The sequence below is a fragment of the Hyla sarda genome, chromosome 2 (assembly GCF_029499605.1).
Source record: "Hyla sarda isolate aHylSar1 chromosome 2, aHylSar1.hap1, whole genome shotgun sequence".
Classification (NCBI taxonomy): Eukaryota; Metazoa; Chordata; class Amphibia; order Anura; family Hylidae; genus Hyla; species Hyla sarda.
This window is the reverse complement of record NC_079190.1, coordinates 21,114,933-21,131,399: the sequence shown is the minus strand read 5'-3', so window position 1 is coordinate 21,131,399 and position 16,467 is coordinate 21,114,933. Positions and strand designations below refer to the sequence as shown.

The following is a 16,467-nucleotide window of genomic DNA, read 5'->3' as shown; positions in this document are numbered from 1 at the left end:
TACTTGGCTCCTCATAACCACATTTATAGCATCATCGATCGCATCCAAGCCATTACGAGAAAAGCCGACCTCGACTTATGAACCAAATATCCATAACAGCAAAGTCAACACGACCTGAACTAGAGACCTCACTGTAGATCTGGATTATGGCCGAGGGCAGCATTTTCGTGAAGTCCTTTAAACAAACATCACTACTCAAGAGACTCGTATGACACTTATCTTTAGTTTGCTAGGTGTGCCAAGTTTATTTTCGTGAGGACAATGTGAACAGAACATTTATTGGTGACTCAGTGTCAATATGGGATAAGTCAGACCCAAAAGGACAACCCAGAAAGCTACTATGGGGAGGTTTTCTTGAAAAAACTAATTTGTCCTAATATGTTCTCTATTCAAAGACCAGGAACTTTCAATTCAAATGACGCTATTATTTAAAGAATAAACCAAGTGAAACACAAAGATCAGGTTCAGTTCCCAATAGTTTTATTCTTTTCTGTTGCTGTTACAGTATTTGTGAACATTGAATTATATACGGTGCAAAACGTGCACTGGAATGTTTATGTCATACCTCCCAACCGTACCGGTTCCATCCGGACATTCCCGTATTTGGGGTCATGTCCCGCCGTCCCAGAACGGCCCCTTCATGCTGGGAGTTGTAGTTTTGCAACATCTGAAGGGGCACAGTTTGGCGACAACTGTGCAAAAGTTGGGAGGTAGGTTTATGTTCACACTTTGGAACATAGCCTAAGACACTAACACTGTGGGTGCCGGCATAATATGCCAGTGCTAGGACCGCACAGGAATGCGCCGTCTCATAGACTGCGATGCATTCTGTGCGGGCTCCACACAAAGAATGAACGGGTTAATTCTTTGTGCAGATACGAAAAATGGAATATCCGTGAAGGAAACATCTGGCACGGAACTTCCACCGTGTGCACAGCGCAGCAAAATCCTGTTGAATTCAACAGGACTCTGCTGCAGCGGAAATTCCAACATGTGAACATGGCCTAATACTCTAGAGCTGCACTCACTATTCTGCTGGTGAGTCACTCTGTAAATACATTACTTTATCCTGTACTGATCCTGAGTTACATCCTGTATTATACTCCAGAGCTGTACTCACTATTCTGCTGGTGGGGTCACTGTGTACATACATTACATTACTTATCCTGTACTGATCCTGAGTTATATCCTGTATTATACACCAGAGCTGTACTCACTATTCTGCTGGTGGGGGTCACTGTGTACATACATTACATTACTTTATCCTGTACTGATCCTGTATTTTATCCTGTATTATACTCCAGAGCTGTACTCACTATTCTGCTGGTGAGGTCACTGTGTACATACATTACATTACTTATCCTGTACTGATCCTGAGTTATATCCTGTATTATACTCCAGAGCTGTACTCACTATTCTGCTGGTGAGGTCACTGTGTACATACATTACATTACTTATCCTGTACTGATCCTGAGTTATATCCTGTATTATACTCCAGAGCTGTACTCACTATTCTGCTGGTGAGGTCACTGTGTACATTACATTACTTATCCTGTACTGATCCTGAGTTATATCCTGTATTATACTCCAGAGCTGTACTCACTATTCTGCTGGTGAGGTCACTGTGTACATACATTACATTACTTATCCTGTACTGATCCTGAGTTATAGCCTGTACTCACTATTCTGCTGCTTGTTATCAGAAATAGTCACACTTTTCAGTTGACAGACACCACCTCCCCAACAGCTTATACGTTCGGTTCCCCCACATGAAGGAAACATTTCCCATAATTCATACTCAGTGCAGACACTAAAAAGCCTAAAAAGCAGGAAAATGCTATGAGAATTCAGCTCTGAAGCCTGTAGAAGATACCCCAACGATCGTTTCACTTCAAATGCTTCCTCTGGGGGAGTGACGCCCCCTGAGGAAGCATTTGAAGCTAAACGATCATTGGGGTCTGGTGGGTAAGGTCTGGCACCCTTAACTCCTTTATGGTCCATTTATTTTCTCATTGTACCTATTTTTTTTAGCAGTGTGAACTTTAACTGTTGGCTTTAGGCTGAAGCTTATGCTTGATCCTCCAGTTATGTACGCTAGCTCACACTTGCTATGTTGGTTATACTTCATCTTGTATCTTACGGACCTTCTACCCACTAATTTTTTCCTGTACTCTGGTGCCTTTGTCTTTTGTCTCTTTGCTCATTACCATTTTTTACTGTCTCAAATAAAATTTGTCTATTTTAAGCATTATTACTATATCTCTCTGTGCATGATTTCTTCTTCGGTGTTATCATTCCACATAACTTCTAAACATAAAATCACACACAGAAAAGTTATACACCACCCATACAGTTTTCATACCTCTGGTTGGTCTCGGCCATACTAAGCTTTAGGTCTTCTTCTGTTTCATCTGGTGACTCCATGACACCATACAGTTCTGGAGGAATAAAAAGGTCTTGGTTGATACTGTTCACCCAGCGTCTCTTTGATTTGTCCTTACCGCTTTGACTTAGCTCGGCTAAAATATAAAAAATAACCATTATTCTCCATTTCAAGAAGTAATGTGGAAAAAAGGGAACACTGGGGACCACATGCAAAGGCATTTAAAGGGGTATTCCAGCAAAAAACTTTTCATATCAACTGGCTCCAGAAAGTTAAACAGATTTGTAAATTACTTCTATTAAAAAATCTTCATCCTTCCAATAATTAACAGCTGCTGAAGATGAGTTGTTTTCTGTCTGGCAACAGTGCTCTCTGCTGACATCTCTGCTTGTCTCGGGAACTCGAGTAGAAGAGGTTTGCTATGGGGATTTGCTTCTAAACTGGGCGGTACCCGAGACACGTGTCATCAGAGAGCACTTAGACAGAAAAGAACTACTCAACTTCAGCAGCTCTTAAGTACTGAAGGGATTAAGATTTTTTTAATAGAAGTAATTTACAAAATCTGTTTAACTTTCTGGAGCCAGTTGATTATATATAAAAGTTTTTTTTCCTGGATAACCCCTTTAATGTCATAATAAGACTGGTGGTCCACAACCCTTCAATATCCAGCTGTTGTGAAACTACAACTTCCAGGATCTTGGGTGTGGTATCTCCACAAAGGCTGGAAAAGGTTGGGGGTTCAGCCATCTTTGCAATTTTAGAACCAAGCTACACAATGTAAGTCACCTGTCGGCCCAATGCCAGTAGTGGTGGTGGGACAACAGAGTCCATTACTATCTTGAGATGCAACTAGACGGGGGTTTATTTGCATTTTGGCAACACTTTTATCATCAGGTAAAAAAAAAATTTATATTTCACTGCCCATTAACATGGGACTGTCAACCAAATCAGAACATAAACCATATATTAACCAAAGCTATTTTTTGTCAAAGGGCAAACAGGAAGTGCAGCCATATTGGGTGGGGGGGGGGGGGGGGTCACATGCTAACAAAATAGTAGATCACCGGCCTTCAGGAAGAAGCATGGTAAGAATGCAAGATGGCCATTCCCAGAATTGCAGTGGAAAAAGAAGAAGATTGGTGAGTGCCTTGATTTCTTTGATACATTATTGAATTATGAGTGGCAACCAAGATGGCTGCACCGTCCTGGTTGTCAATTTTTTTGCAAAAACGGCTTTTACAGCAACTTCCAGGATGTCAGGTGTGGTAGCTCTGGAAATCCAAAAGGATGTGGGTTCAGCCCTCTGGAACCAAAATACACCATGTTAGTCACCGGTCGACCCAATACCAGTAGATGTTGCCAACACTGGTGAGGGGGGGGGGGAAGACCTGGGCAGATCATTAAAATCAGTAGGGTATGGCTTGGATCCGGCAGGGATAGGACGAGACTGTCTTGAAAGTCTCTCGCTGAATCCATACATCCTAGATGTAAGTGAACCCTTAGTAAAGTTAGAATAATTGTTTGTCAACCTATAAGCACTACTCTGAAGAGCACCTGTCACCTTAATCACACTAACAATTCTCCCCATAAAGACTCCTCCGTAATGTCCCCTTTCCTTTACTCAGTCTATGAAGTCTGCGCGGGCACACAGACTGCATGGACGTAGCTGCTTTAAGCTGGATAGCGTGATGGCAGATTGGCGTTGCCAGCAATTTCCAAAGTCCTTTTTACACATTTTTCGACCACCAAACAGAACAACAACAGTATATAGGAAAAAAGGGAGATAAGGGAGGTCTTAATGGGAAAGCGTTGGTACTGTGCCATTTAGGTGACCGATGTTCTTTCCCCAGGAGCGTATCTACAGAGGTGGCAGAGGTAGCAGTCGCATCAGGGCCCTGGTGCCTAAGAGGGCCCCAAAGCACATCTGCCCCATAAGAGACCAGTATTATAATTGGCATATGGGGCCCTGTTGCAGATTTTGCATTGGGTATCAGAACCAACAAGCTACGCCTCTGTCTTTCACTTTTGATTTACTAATATACAGAAAACTGTTTATTTTAGGTAGGAATCCCCTTTAGGGTAAGATCACACATAGCCCATCCGCAGTGTGAGCGCTCCGCTCCCTGCTGCACCTTTGTGTCCTGCGTGTCTGCTTGTAGCAGCAATCCACTGCTATGAGCAGACACACAGGGATATGCGAGCATGCGCTGTTTACTTACAGACATGGTGGTCTCCCCCCTCCCCCCTCCCCCCTCCCCGAGCTAGGACGAGAGTGGCCACGATGTCCGAGAGTAAACTGCGCATGCAGTTTACTACAAATTTGCAGATCCCTGTGTACACGGGTGCAGCAGGGAGCTCCGTCTAGGGACAATAAGCGGCGCATCTGCAGCGTGAAATAAGCTACCTGTGGCCTTACCCTTAAAGGGGTACTTTACCCCTAGACATCTTATCCTAAATATGTCTGATAGCGGGGGGTCCCACCGCTGGGACACCCCGCGATCTCCCAGCAGCACCCGGCGTTCCTTTAGAACACCGGCTGCGGCACTGGAGGCCCCTGACATCATGGCCACGCCCCTTGTGATGTCACGCCCCCTCAATGCAAGTCAATGGTAGGGGGCGTGATGCCAGCGCCGCATCGGTAGTCATCAGGCACGGAACGAAGTTCGCTCCATGCACCAGATTACTGCGGGACCGTGGGGGTTCCCAGCGGCAGGACCCCCCGTGATCAGACATCTTATCCCCTATCCTTTGGATAGGGGATAAGAGGTCTAGGGGTGGAGTACCCCTTTTAAGATGCATTGGGCCAATGCCGCCATTTGACAGACCCTAATGAGAATTTTTAGCTTTCTACCAATATGCGTTTAAGCTAAATAACTCCATAAGGGACAGGTCAAACTTTAAACAACTTTTAACATGTTCCAAGACTATGTGGACAGGGTCTGCAACTAGAGATGAGCGAACTTACAGTAAATTCGATTCGTCACGAACTTCTCGGCTCGGCAGTTGATGACTTTTCCTGCATAAATTAGTTCAGCTTTCAGATGCTCCCGTGGCCTGGAAAAGGTGGATACATTCCTATGAGACTCTTTCCTAGGACTGTATCCACCTTTTCCAGCCCACCGGAGCACCGGAAAGCTGAACTCATTTACGCAGGATAAGACATCAACTGCAGAGCCGAGAAGTTCGTGACGAATCGAATTTACTGCAAGTTCGCTCATCTCTATCTGCAACGCACACCCATCACTAGAACAAATCGGCTCTTCATCTTTGTTGAAGCTTTTATAATCTGTCCTATTCCCATAAACACAAGATTCCAACTATAAAAGATTTAGAAGACAAAGAGTTAAAGAATACTTTTGTCGAAATTCCAGGAAATCCCTCCCCTGACCCCTTATAAAAAGGGTCTCCTCACCATAAGCCTATAGGATGTCCCTCTGTCTAGACCAGTGGTCTTCAACCTGCGGACCTCCAGATGTTTCAAAACTACAACTCCCAGCATGCCCGGACAGCCGACGGCTGTCCGGGCATGCTGGGAGTTGTAGTTTTGAAACATCTGGAGGTCCGCAGATTGAAGACCACTGGTCTAGACTTTTAATAACAAGCTGTATACTGTGGAGGAACCCTGCTTAAAATGTCCAGTTTTCTTGCGGCGCCACCACGGGGTGAATGCAGTATAACACAGTGGCCACTGTAATGGAAACTTAAAAAGGGTTATCTAGGAATAGAAAAACATAACTAATTTCTTCCTAAAACAGCACCACACCTGTCATCAGGTTGTGTGTGGTATTACAATGTGGCACCATTCATTTCAGTAGAACTGAGCTGCAATACCACGCGCTACCTGAAGTCAAGAGTGGCACAGTTTTTGAAAGAATCTATTTTCTCCAGCATTTGAAAGTTGGAGCATAAACCACCTGTAAATATGACTACTGTGGAAAAACTTACCCCTTCTTAAATGGAAGGTCCCATATCACCAAAAAGAACCAGCATCATAAAGAAATGTATCTTCATTCACCAGTAAGAGATCTAACACTTATTTGGATTAAACCGTAATAGAGAAGACTTTCACATAGTAAACACTATTACAATAATAGTAATTAGTAATACAGAGCAAATCTACTCAGAGGGAGGCCACGGACTCGTGACAACAAACTGCACATAAAACAAAACATGAAGAAAATACATAGGGGCAGTAGTATAGTAGTTATATTCCTGTGTATAGGAGCAGTATTATAGTAGTTATATTCTTGTATATAGGAGCAGTATTATAGTAGTTATATTCTTGTATATAGGAGCAGTATTATAGTTGTTATATTCTTGTATATAGGAGGCAGTATTATAGTAGTTATATTCTTGTATATAGGATCAGTATTATAGTAGTTATATTCTTGTATATAGGATCAGTATTATAGTAGTTATATTCTTGTATATAGGATCATTAGTATAGTAGTTATATTCTTGTATATAGGAGCAGTATTATAGTAGTTATATTCTTGTACATAGGAGCAGTATTATAGTAGTTATATTCTTGTATATAGGAGCAGTATTATAGTAGTTATATTCTTGTATATAGGAGGAAGTATTATAGTAGTTATATTCTTGTATATAGGAGCAGTATTATAGTAGTTATATTCTTGTATATAGGAGCAGTATTATAGTAGTTATATTCTTGTATATAGGAGCAGTATTATAGTAGTTATATTCTTGTATATAGGAGCAGTATTATAGTAGTTATATTCTTGTATATAGGAGCAGTATTATAGTATTTATATTCTTGTATATAGGAGCAGTATTACAGTAGTTATATTCTTGTATACAGGAGCAGTATTATAGTAGTTATATTCTTGTATACAGGAGCAGTATTATAGTAGTTATATTCTTGTATATAGGAGCAGTATTATAGTAGTTATATTCTTGTATATAGGAGGCAGTATTATAGTAGTTATATTCTTGTATATAGGAGCAGTATTATAGTAGTTATATTCTTGTGTATAGGAGGCAGTATTATAGTAGCTATATTCTTGTATATAGGAGCAGTATTATAGTAGTTATATACAAGAATAGAACTACTATAATACTGCTCCTATATACAAGAATATAACTACTATAATACTGCCTCCTATATACAAGAATATAACTACTATAATACTGCTCCTATATACAAGAATAGATCTACTATAATACTGCTCTTATATACAAGAATAGAACTACTATAATACTGCTCCTATATACAAGAATATAAGAGCAGTATTATAGTAGATCTATTCTTGTATATAGGAGCAGTATTATAGTAGTTATATTCTTGTATATAGGAGCAGTATTATAGTAGTTCTATTCTTGTATATAGGAGGCAGTATTATAGTAGTTATATTCTTGTATATAGGAGGCAGTATTATAGTAGTTATATTCTTGTATATAGGAGGCAGTATTATAGTAGTTATATTCTTGTATATAGGAGGCAGTATTATAGTAGTTATATTCTAGTATATAGGAGCAGTATTATAGTAGTTATATTCTAGTATATAGGAGCAGTATTATAGTAGTTATATTCTTGTATATAAGAGCAGTATTATAGTAGTTATATTCTTGTATATAAGAGCAGTATTATAGTAGTTATATTCTTGTATATAAGAGCAGTATTATAGTAGTTATATTCTTGTATATAAGAGCAGTATTATAGTAGTTATATTCTTGTATATAAGAGCAGTATTATAGTAGTTATATTCTTGTATATAAGAGCAGTATTATAGTAGTTATATTCTTGTATATAGGAGCAGTATTATAGTAGTTATATTCTTGTATACAGGAGGCAGTATTATAGTAGTTATATTCTTGTATATAGGAGCAGTATTATAGTAGTTATATTCTTGTATACAGGAGGCAGTATTATAGTAGTTATATTCTTGTATATAGGAGCAGTATTATAGTAGTTATATTCTTGTATACAGGAGGCAGTATTATAGAAGTTATATTCTTGTATATAGGAGCAGTATTATAGTAGTTATATTCTTGTATATAGGGGCAGTATTATAGTAGTAATATTCTTGTATATAGGAGCAGTATTATAACATTCTTGTACACAGACAATTCAGCTGTTCTACAGAAAACCGTAGAAAAAGACAACCACTCAACCCAGAATTGTATTACCCTGAAATATATATTACAAGTCACTTACCTAAAGTTGTTGGGTTTTTCCGCTTCCTTATTGATGCTCTGACTAAGTCGGCTCCATGTATTTTATCCCGGTGCCTCTTTGATTTGGCGTCATAAAACCACTGTCCACTTTTATACTTTAACTCATTCTCATCGTTGACTTCATCCTGTAGGTGACTGTAAACCAAAGAGGATGTACTTAATATATGTAAAGTCAGCTACACTCCACTACCTGAAGTCTAAAGATAGAAGAGTAGTTTATATTCTGACAGATCAATAATAATAAATACTTGGAGCATCCATTGAAGACCTATACCCCTCTCTGAACAGGGCTCAGCGGTAATGAGTGGGCACATCGCTCAGCTGATCACTGCTGCCATTGGTTTTAGCGATCAGTGGGGTCTCAGCACCTCAAACCCCATTGATCAAAACTTCTCAGATGTTGTGAGATGGTTTTTAAAACTTTTTAGGAACCATAAAATTCTGACACTTTGCTGAATTGGGAAGATTCTGCGGGGATCACCAACGCTTAGGCAGAGCTACATTCTATGGTTTAGGATCCAAGAGGTGACATTCAGGGCCAAAAGGTGGCAACATTCTACCATAACACATACATGGTTCATTTAAAGGAGTTATCCAGTAATAGAAAAACACAGCTAATTTTTTTCAAAAACCACCCCCTGTCTGTCTCCAGATTGTGTGCAGTTTTACATCTTGGCTCCATTCACTTCAATAGAACGGAGCTGCAGAACCACCCCCAACCTGGAGACAGATAGGGATCAGTTTTTGAAAGAAAGTAACTCTGAATAACCCCTATAAGTCCTTGCTATTCCATAAACAGACAGGTTTATTAAAACAGTCGTCCTGAATTACAGGAGATCCAGGTCCAACATTAGCGTCCATGCATCCACCTAAGCAGACATTCTAGCAGGCGTTATAGGTTTTATAAGGGCTCCATTGATTTCGATGGGATTTCCGTGACCATATTAATTTTATTTCACCATGTACATTTCCGAATTTCATGGATAGTGCCTCAAAAAGTTGACAATTCAAGTCAATGGGGGTTTGCACTTCCACTCAAAATCTGGCACATTTTTTTCCGTGCCAATTCGGCTCAATTTCAGCATGTTGCGGTAAAAAAAAAAAAAAGATTTCTAAACAGAATTGCAGCATGGTAATTTCCCTTGAACAAGGTTTTCGCCTTACAAGTAAATTTTTCTGGCATTGCTGGGGACCATTGAGAGTCCAGCGCTCAGAGACCTATACATCTATATACAGAAATGTACTTAATGGTGAAGTTGGGGCAGCATTACATAGGTACATATCTTATGGACCCCAGTATGTACTCTCTTAAAAGGTCTACTCCACTGGAATATATATAATATATATATATATATATATATATATATATATATATATATATATATATATATATATATATATATATATATATATATATATATATTATAAATATATATATATTATAAATATATATATATTATAAATATATATATATTATAAATATATATATATTATAAATATATATATATTATAAATATATATATATTATAAATATATATATATATATATATATATATATATATATATATATATTATAAATATATATATATATATTATAAATATATATATATTATAAATATATATATATATATTATAAATATATATATATATATATATATATATATATATTATAAATATATATATATATATATATTATAAATATATATATATATATATATATTATAAATATATATATATATATATATTATAAATATATATATATATATATATATATTATAAATATATATATATATATATATTATAAATATATATATATATATATATTATAAATATATATATATATATTATAAATATATATATATATATATATATATATATATATATATATATATATATATATATATATATATATATATATATATTATAAATATATATATATATTTTATTTATTTATTTTTTTTTATTTATTTATTTTTTTTTTTTAAATCAACTGGTGCCAGAAAGTTAAAACAGATTTGTAAATGACTTCTATTAAAAAAATCTTAATCCTTCCAGTACTTATCAGCTGCCGTATGATCCACAGGAAGTTCTTTTCTTTTTTAATTTCTTTTCTGTCTGACCACAGTGCTCTCTGCTGACACCTCTGTCCATGTCAGGAACTGTCCAGAGCAGGAGAGGTTTGCTATGGGGATTGGCTCCTACTTCAGACAGTTCCTAAAATGGACAGAGGTGTCAGCAGAGAGCACTGTGGTCAGACAGAAAGGAAATTCAAAAAAGAAAAGAACTTCTTGTGGACCATACAGCAGATTAGAAGTACTAGAAGGATTAAGATTTTTTTTTTTTTTTACAGAAGTAAATTTACAAATCTTTAAGTTTCTGGCAAAAAAAAAAAAAAAAGTTTTCCAGTGGAGTACCCCTTTAAGCTATATGCGCACACACAGTTTTGATAAGTCTGGAAATCTCCATGGGGGAGATTTATCAAAACCTGTCTAGAAGAAAAGTTGCCCAGTTACCCATAGCAACCAATCAGATCGCTTCTTTCGTTTTTGAAAAGGCCTCTGAAAAATGAAAGAAGCGATCTGATTGGTTGCTATGGGCAACTCAGCAACTTTTGGACAGGTTTTGATAAATCTCCCCCCATATGTCTCCCACAAGGCACACCTAACATTGCTATGATACAATCCTAACACACCGAAATGGCATTTTAGTTTGGAGTTTCCATTTTAAATGTTGACACCCCCAACCATACCGATTTTCTTTCCATCTTTTTCCTTCTTGGCACTCTAACACATGGCTCCCTATCAGAGATGGGTTTCTCCACTTTGTCATCTTTGACTTCCATTACTCCCCCTCCCATAGACTTGCATTGAGGGGGGCGTGGCCGTGATGTCACGAGCCTCCGGTGCTGCAACAAATGCCGGGTGCAGCAGGGAGATGGAGGTGGTCCCGCCGCTGGATAGGGGATAACAAGTCAAGGGGTGGAATACCCCTTTAAAGTAGCATCCTACCAGAACAACCCCAGTTGTCTCTAGTGGCTCATCTATCTCCATAAACTGGGGTATTCCTGGTGGGACAAACCAATATTAAAATGGGAAAGCACTGTAATAGATGGCTCCTTACAGGTGATAATACGGAGCCCCCCCCCCCCCCCTGCCATTTTATATTTGGTTGTCAAACCAGGACATCCCCAGTTTATTAAAACGTAACCTAGAATGTGTCAGCAGAAAAGAACCATTTGGCCCATCTTCCCAAAATTCTAAATGCCTTCCATAGTCCTTGGGGGAGATTTATCAAAGGATTTAGACAGTTTTTTCCAGTCTAAATTTGTCGCACAGAAAGTCGTAGTCTAAATATGTGCGACTTTTCTGCGACTTTTGCTTTAGAGGATTTTTAGAACATGATGCGTTCTAGTCTATTTTAGATGAAAAATGCATTGGTGCTGAATTTATCAAAAGCGACTTTTCAGCCGATGCTGCATAAAGTACGCCGAAATGTCAGACCAGGCTGGAGCAGGTTTAAATACAGTCTAAAGCATAGATCCCGAAGTCCGTGTGCAGAATTTATCAAGAGCCGTGCGCCTTTTGATAAATTAGGCGCACAATAGACCGGCCTAACCCTCTGTAGTTTGGTCTATATTGAAGCGGGACATAGACAGCTTTGATAAACCTCCCCCCTTGTCCCTTGGGACACCCTTAGCCATGGCGCAGAGCTATGCATCCCAGTGCCACCTTGTCATTTCTATTGGAGTTGTACCACCAGAACCAATCTATAGAGACCAAAGATCTGCTGGAGACCTCCTCTATCAGCAATGGTGGAGAGTAGTAGATTACAGCTACACCCATTACTTTCATAATTCTCCCACCAAATCAACCCCAGTCTATAGAGGTCAATGACCTACTGGAAAATAGTGGGTGGCAATGTAATGTGTGGTGTCCCGGTACCGTATTATATACGATACCTGTGTAAGAGGTACCCATAGCCAAAGTCCCTAGGACGTCGGGGTCCTTCTTTTGTAGATCTCCCCTTGTCACCTCTCACTTAGTCAATAAGTATATAGCAGTTTTATTTAATATTTATATAATTATAAGTATAAAAATGTATATATTTAGTTATCTACCTGTTTGTAACATAGCAGGACCTGCGGGTCACGTGATTGGGTAGAAACTCTATGGTTTTGCCACAGGACCTTTGGAGGTTCCCGTGACGTATTCACCCACAATGCACTGTAACGGTGAGTGACAGTCGTTAGGGACCAATCAAACACGGCCGGCCCCTGCCCATATAAGGGACCCGCTCCATCTTGATTGTCCTCTTCTCTCTTGGGTTGCTGACTCTGGAAGAGGTAGGACCTCCGCAGCTTACAAGACTAATTACTAGGCCAAAGCCTTGCGGCCTAGGCCTATAGCATAGCGGACATACTAAGCAATTCCCCGCTACTCACCGCAAGATCACTGGACCTCAATATTCCCCTAAATCCAGCGGAGCTCTGCTATACAATCCTTAAGAAGCAAAATTGGGCTTATATGATCCCAACCGACTGTCAATCGCTGCCAAGCTATATGTATAGAGACTGTTATCTGGACTGTCACTGTTACTTCATGCACAGAAACTCCTCAGTAAAAGTTCCTGCAAGTTTTCAGTTAACAGCTGTGGACAATCCTTTATTTCTGCATCACCTATTGCTTTTGGGAAGGGTGGCAATAGACCTATCAAGAAACACAGTATTTAACCTCACCCTGGCGTCACGAGTGACAAGGGTTAACAGCGCCCTTAATTATCTTGCACAACGACACCATGAACACCCTACACTCGCACAAGACCGTGTCCTCTCATCCGCCACCACAAATGCATAGTTCACAACTATTTATTGTTTTGTCCTAACACTATAACTTTAGTCAATAGAGATAGAGGACCCACATATGATTCCCACCATTCACCTTGGGAGAGAGCTATCCATTACCATCTTACCCAGAATATTCTTAAATGGCTTTTCTTAGCAGGTTGGCCTCAGTCTATAGAGATACAGTGACCCCTCGACCTACGATGGCCCCCACATACGATCATTTCAACATGCGATGGCCTCTCAGAGGCAGCATCAACATACGATGCTTTTGTATGTCGGGGCCATCGCATAAACGGCTATCCGGCAGCGCAGACTGCTTCAGCTACCACCGGATAGCCATTTACGGTGCCCCGTGAGCTCTGGTGGTGGTCACTTACCTGTCCTCGGGGCTCCGGCGCGTCCTCTTCGGGATCCCCTGCATCGTCGGCGCTCTTCATCGACGTCATCACGTTGTGCACACGCCGTCCCGTCATCCAATTGGAGCGGCGTGCGTAGCAACATGATGGCGGCGGCGGAAAGAGAGGATGCCGGGAAAGCAGAGGTCTTGCCGGAGCGTCGGGGGACACCCTGGGGACGCGGCGACAGCGATGGACGGCGACATCCTGGGCAGCGGTGACGGTCCGGAGCGGCGGGGACAGGTGAGTACAACTTCCTCTACCAGTGGTCTTCAACCTGCGGACCTCCAGATGTTGCAAAACTACAACACCCAGCATGCCCGGACAGCCAACGGCTGTCCAGGCATGCTGGGTGTTGTAGTTTTGCCACATCTGGAGGTCCACAGGTTGTAGACCACTGTCCTATACTTTACATTGCACGGATCCCTCAACATGCGATGGTTTCAACAAACGATGGTCCATTTGGAACGGATTATCATCGTATGTTGAGGGACCACTGTCGTTGTCCCACTAGAGATCTCTATATTAGCCATAATGGAGGGCCATGTATTAAAGGAGTACTCCACTGTAAAGAAATGTTTTTTTTTTAAATCAAATGGTGCCAAAAAGTTAAACAGATTTGTAAATTAAACAAATCTTAATCCTTTCAGTACTTATCAGCTGCTGTTATGATCCACAGGAAGCTATTTTCTTTTTGAATTTCCTTCCTTCCTAAAATGGACAGAGGTGTCAGCAGAGAGCACTGTGATCAGACAGAAAAAGAAAAGAACTTTCTGTGGATCATAACAGCAGCTGATAAGTACTGGAAGGATTAGGATTTTTTAAAAGAAGTAATTTACAAATCTGTTTAACTTTCTGGCACCAGTTGATTTAAAAAATAAAAATAAAAAATAAATATGTTTTCCAGTGGAGTACCCCTTTAAAGTTCCAACCCCTCACCCGCCCAATTCCGAAATGGGTTTCCCCACCAGGATATATACCGGTCACCCAATTAGGCCCCACCTATTAGCCTAGTGCACAGCTATGTATTACAGAACTGCTTCCTATTCTTTATTGTGTTGTCCTAACAGGACAACTCCAGTTTATAGAGATAGCTCACCAACATGGCTAATGGAGGAGGTCTCCAGTAGGTCACCTTTTTTATAATAGGGGTCCCGTAATACCTAGCTGTCCACCATGGCCAATAAGTGACCCGCTGAAGACCTAATCTATTGGCCATGGTAGACAGCTATATACTATAGAGATGAGCGAACTTACAGTAAATTCGATTCGTCACGAACTTCTCGGCTCGGCGGTTGATGGCTTATCCTGCATAAATTAGTTCAGCCTTCAGGTGCTCCTGTGGGCTGGAAAAGGTGGATACAGTTCTAGGAGACTCTTTCTTAGGACTGTATCCACCTTTTCCAGCCCACCGGAAAGCTGAACTAATTTATGCAGGAAAAGTCATCAACTGCCGAGCTGAGAAGTTTGTGACGAATCGAATTTACTGTAAGTTTGCTCATCTCTACAGTACCATCCCCTTGGTGAGCTATCTTTTACAATGCTCATTCTTAAAGGGGTAATCCGCTGGAAAACATTATTATTATTATTATTATTATTATTATTAATATTTTTAAATCAACTGATGCCAGATAATTAAACCGATTTGTAAATTACTTCTATTTAAAAATCTTAATCCTTCCAGTACTTATTAGCTGTTGTATAATACAGAGGAAGTTATTTTTCTTTTTTAATTTCTTTCCTGTCTGACCACAGTGCTCTCTGGACAGTTCCTGACATGGACAGAGGTGTCAGCAGAGTAGGAGCAAATCCGCATAGCAAACCTATCCTGATCTGGACAGTTCCTGACATGGACAGAGGTGTCAGCAGAGAGCACTGTGGTCAGACAAAGGAAATTCAGAGAGAAAAGAACTCATAAGTACTGGAAGGATTAAGATTTTTTAAATAGAAGTAATTTAATTTACAAATCTGTTTAACTTTCTGGCACCGGTTGATTTAAAAAAAAGAAATAAAAAAAAAAAAAAAAATTGTTTTCCACTGGAATACCCCTTAAAAAAAATAAATAAATAAATAAAAATAAATAAAATAAGCCACTCACCCACCCACATACTGATCCCTAACCACAGTCCACATGCAATAACCTCAGCCCAGTAGACCCCATACAGAACATTACCTACATACCATGGTGCAGAAGAGGCTTTGGTAATGCCCAGTCCAGTGACCCATATGGCTCGGCTTTTCCCTGCAGGTTTTAGCGCTGGATCATACGGGGTCACAATGCTGAACCTGTGCATCTCACACTGAGACGTTCTCGAGCAAAAGCAAATACCGGCAATAAGAAGATTGGAGCGGATCAGCCGGAGCGATCTGCACGTCAAGTGACTTCTTAGCTCACATGATAAGGTAATGCAGAGGAATGCACTGGCAGCTTTGCTGGGAGAATTAAGCGATTAGAAGACACAATAATGGCTCCTTGCATTAAAGCGCTGAGACACCTGCCGCAACGCTTACAATCTCATAGCCTACAACCTGCAAAGCATCTGCGGAATGATTTCATCAAGGACAGATATAGGCCTGTACAAGATTATCACACACAACCATCTGTAGGAATAGTCCAAAAAAGAGAACATATCCAGTTAGTGGTGGCTGTG

At 39.8% G+C, this 16,467-nt stretch overlaps 1 protein-coding gene across 24 annotated transcripts in view; it reads right to left on the bottom strand.

Moving 5' to 3' along the window:
• The window catches only part of SYTL2 (synaptotagmin like 2), a 168,818-nt gene that overhangs the window by 48,024 nt on the left and 104,327 nt on the right, over positions 1-16,467 (bottom strand). For 22 of the 24 annotated variants that reach the window (XM_056561318.1, XM_056561328.1, XM_056561327.1 and 19 more), the window contains 2 exons: positions 8,559-8,713; positions 2,363-2,519 (listed from right to left, as the gene is read on the bottom strand). In XM_056561318.1, the coding sequence (XP_056417293.1) occupies positions 2,363-2,519; positions 8,559-8,713 (312 nt within the window). Of the gene's footprint in view, positions 1-2,362; positions 2,520-8,558; positions 8,714-11,327; positions 11,407-16,467 lie in introns of those variants that run through there. The other 2 variants (XM_056561331.1, XM_056561326.1) reach the window with 2 other exon arrangements.